General features: G+C 56.5%; 1 protein-coding gene across 1 annotated transcript in view; it reads right to left on the bottom strand.

Moving 5' to 3' along the window:
- Nucleotides 1-2,333: 2,333 nt before the first annotated feature.
- Nucleotides 2,334-2,921, bottom strand: part of IL17RA (interleukin 17 receptor A) — a 10,918-nt gene continuing 10,330 nt past the window's right edge. The window contains exons 14-15 of the mRNA XM_010845219.1: nucleotides 2,841-2,911; nucleotides 2,334-2,473 (exon numbers count right to left, since the gene is read on the bottom strand). Coding sequence (XP_010843521.1) covers nucleotides 2,334-2,473; nucleotides 2,841-2,911 — 211 coding nt within the window. The remainder of the gene's footprint in view (nucleotides 2,474-2,840; nucleotides 2,912-2,921) is intronic.

The raw sequence follows: 2,921 nt of genomic DNA, 5'->3' as shown, positions 1-2,921 counted from the left end.
CCTTTTGTCGTTGGGTTCTGGAAAAAAAGCAGGGGCAGTTAGCCACATCCTGGGAGTCCTACTGGCGAGCATCTTCTCCCTTCTGCCCAAGGCAAAGATAAGCAGGAAATGAGTAAAACCCATCACAAAGCAGGCGTTCAGAGGCCCAGCTCCAGGTGCTGAGTGGACATTTAAGTGATGAACAAAAGCCCCTCCAAAACCTGAGCACCTCTGAGGACCTTCCTGAACAGGAAAGAGAAGCTGGTTCAGAACCAGCGTGGCGTGCAACGTCCAGAGGACCTGTTAGCCATTTCTCACTTTCCTAGAGAAAAAGCTGTGGACATCCGCACGGGTTGTATGGTCAGGGGTCCTCCCCCATCCTTGAGCCCCTTCTGTGCACTTTGCTTGGTGAGGGCCCCGAGGCGTGGGGGTCATAGTCTAGAGGACACTTGTTATCAAAGGGCCTTTCTGGGTGAGGCACGATTTCACTAGCTGTGGTTCAGAATAGCATGGAAAGCGAGACCTGGCCTTATTCATACCTGATGCTCTTGGCATTTGGGTGATACTTAGACTGAGACCAGTGTGAGGCTGGGGGCTCTAGGGAAGGAGGGGGGAGATGGGTGGAACAAGGGCTGATCACCTGGGGATCTTCCTGACTCCGTTTATATCCACCGTGTCCACATAGGCACACCCACTGATGGAAAGATCAGTGACTGTCCAGCGATGGGACGTTTGGGGTCATGGGGTGATAATTAGAGGGGCTGGGTTTCTTTGGGGAGGAAGAAAAATGTTCCAAAATGGATTATGCTGAAGGTTGCTGAACTCTGAACTCCCCAAAGCCTTGACTTGTACAGGATCCGTGGTGAACTGTGTGAGCTGTGAATCGTGTCTCAGTGAAGTCGTGAGGAAAGAAAGGGCAGCTGTGGTGAGAAAGGGACCTGGTGGATGGTGACAACTGGGTTGTCTGGCCTCAATGGCCAGCACAGCAGGAGTCTGAGGTCTGTGGGGAAGGTGGTCCAGGCGGAGAGTGTCTCCCAAGACCAGGCTTGAGACCACAGGGCCGGGACACCCTGCTGCAGGCACCACCTGGCTCCAGCCATGGAACCCACACTCTGCACATTGAGCACGAGATGACTGGAAGTGGGGGGATCGTCCCAGAGAGCTGTGTGGGCATCTGCACCCAGTGACGCCCACCCAACATCGGGGGGTGGCGCCCAGGAGGCTGGAGGCTGGGAGGTCTCGGCTCCTCTGACCTAGTCCTCTTGGCTGCTAGAATGGAATGCCTGAGACTGCACAGACTATGAACAGCAGAAACAGAGCCGGGGCTGGAAGTCCAAGGTCAGGGTGCCGGCGGATTCTAGATTCACAGGTGGCCATCTCACAGTGTCCTTGCATGGCAGGTTTCCTACTAGGGCACTTAGCCCATCCATGGGACCCCACTCCACGACCCCCTTCCTCCCAGAAGCCCTCCCCAACACCATCACACACTGGGGACTAGGTATTAACCAAGGGATGTGGGGGAGGGGGCACGGACGCCGGCCTGTCGCACTCCCATGCCCGGTCCTTTGCTTCGCGGGGCTGCTGCGGACCTTGCACTGTCCAGGACCTGGGCCTCAGCAGCCTGCTGCTACCAGGCACAACCTCACCACGAGAAAGGCCTCTGCAGCCAGGAACCTCCCAACCTCTATAACATGTGACTCAAAGTGACAGCCAGGAACTCTAATCAGAGTTAAAAAATTTATTCATTCTTTTATCAATAAGCTCGCTTTCACACATGCACACGTGTACACGCGGTATCTGATTTCTCCTTGAATTTCAGAACCCCTTCCTCCTTGCAGGTGCTTGAAGCTACAGTGGAGGACTCAGGTTCAAGCAAAGAGAACCTAGAGCCACCCCAGTGTGCACAGGGTTGGGGGCTCCTTGTTCTTCTTGAGCCCGGATGCTATAGCCCAGGGGCTCAGCCCGCAATCCTGGAAGAATCCTTGGCCAAAGCTCTCCCACTGACCAAGACCACACATGGTTTCAGGCCCTGCTGAGGCCATCAGGGCTCATTCACTTCTATCCAATCTTTCTCCGAAAATGACCAGTGTGTCTGATCTACAGCCTCCTCTGCAGGGAACAGGGCATCCTGGTAAAGAAGCCCCGGCCTTTAGCATCAGGGCCTGATGCCCCAGCCCCAGCCTGGCCCCCAGGCCTCCCCAAGCTGGGCCCATGGGCTCACCTTCTGCGGCAGGATCAGTTACACACTGCCCTCGTGCCCCAGACTCGGGACTCCACCTGCCCTCCACCCCCCACAGGCACCCCTTCTGCCTCCACATCTTGCCCTCACCCTGTGTGCTCCCTGGACCCTCCCACTAGAGGAGCAGCTCCTTGGCGGTCAGGGCTATACTGGACCCAAGATAAACGCCAAAGGAAGGAATGGCAGACGGTCTGTCCTTTAGCTCCTGGGAATGGGCCATGGGGTCTCGGGGATGGAAGGTGACCACACGGGGACCTGAAGAAAAGCTAAGGGGACATAGTCAAGCTGCTGCTGCTAAGTCGCTTCAGTTGTGTCTGACTCTGTGTGATCCCATAGATGGCAGCCCACCAGGCTCCTCCATCCCTGGGATTCTCCAGGCAAGAACACTGGAGTGGGTTGCCATTTCCTTCTCCAATGCATGCATGCTAAGTCACTTCAGTCATGTCGGACTCTGTGCGACCCCATAGACGGCAGCCCACGAGGCTCCTCTGTCCCTGGGATTCTAGGCAAGAATACTGGAGTGGGTTGCCATTTCCTTCTCCCACAGTCAAGCTGGCTACCTTTAAAGGTGCGGCCTCACGGACGCAAGCCCACACGTGCACACACGCACACACGTGCTCACTCACCGCCCGGCTGGGGGAGGGCCGCGCATGGCGGGCCCTCGGGCTCAAGGCCGGGGTTCTTGCTAAGATCCTGGAAAAAG

This window comes from Bison bison, unplaced genomic scaffold (genome assembly GCF_000754665.1).
Source record: "Bison bison bison isolate TAMUID 2011002044 unplaced genomic scaffold, Bison_UMD1.0 scf7180017864213, whole genome shotgun sequence".
Classification (NCBI taxonomy): domain Eukaryota; kingdom Metazoa; phylum Chordata; class Mammalia; order Artiodactyla; family Bovidae; genus Bison; species Bison bison.
This window is presented reverse-complemented; position numbering and strand designations above follow the sequence as displayed.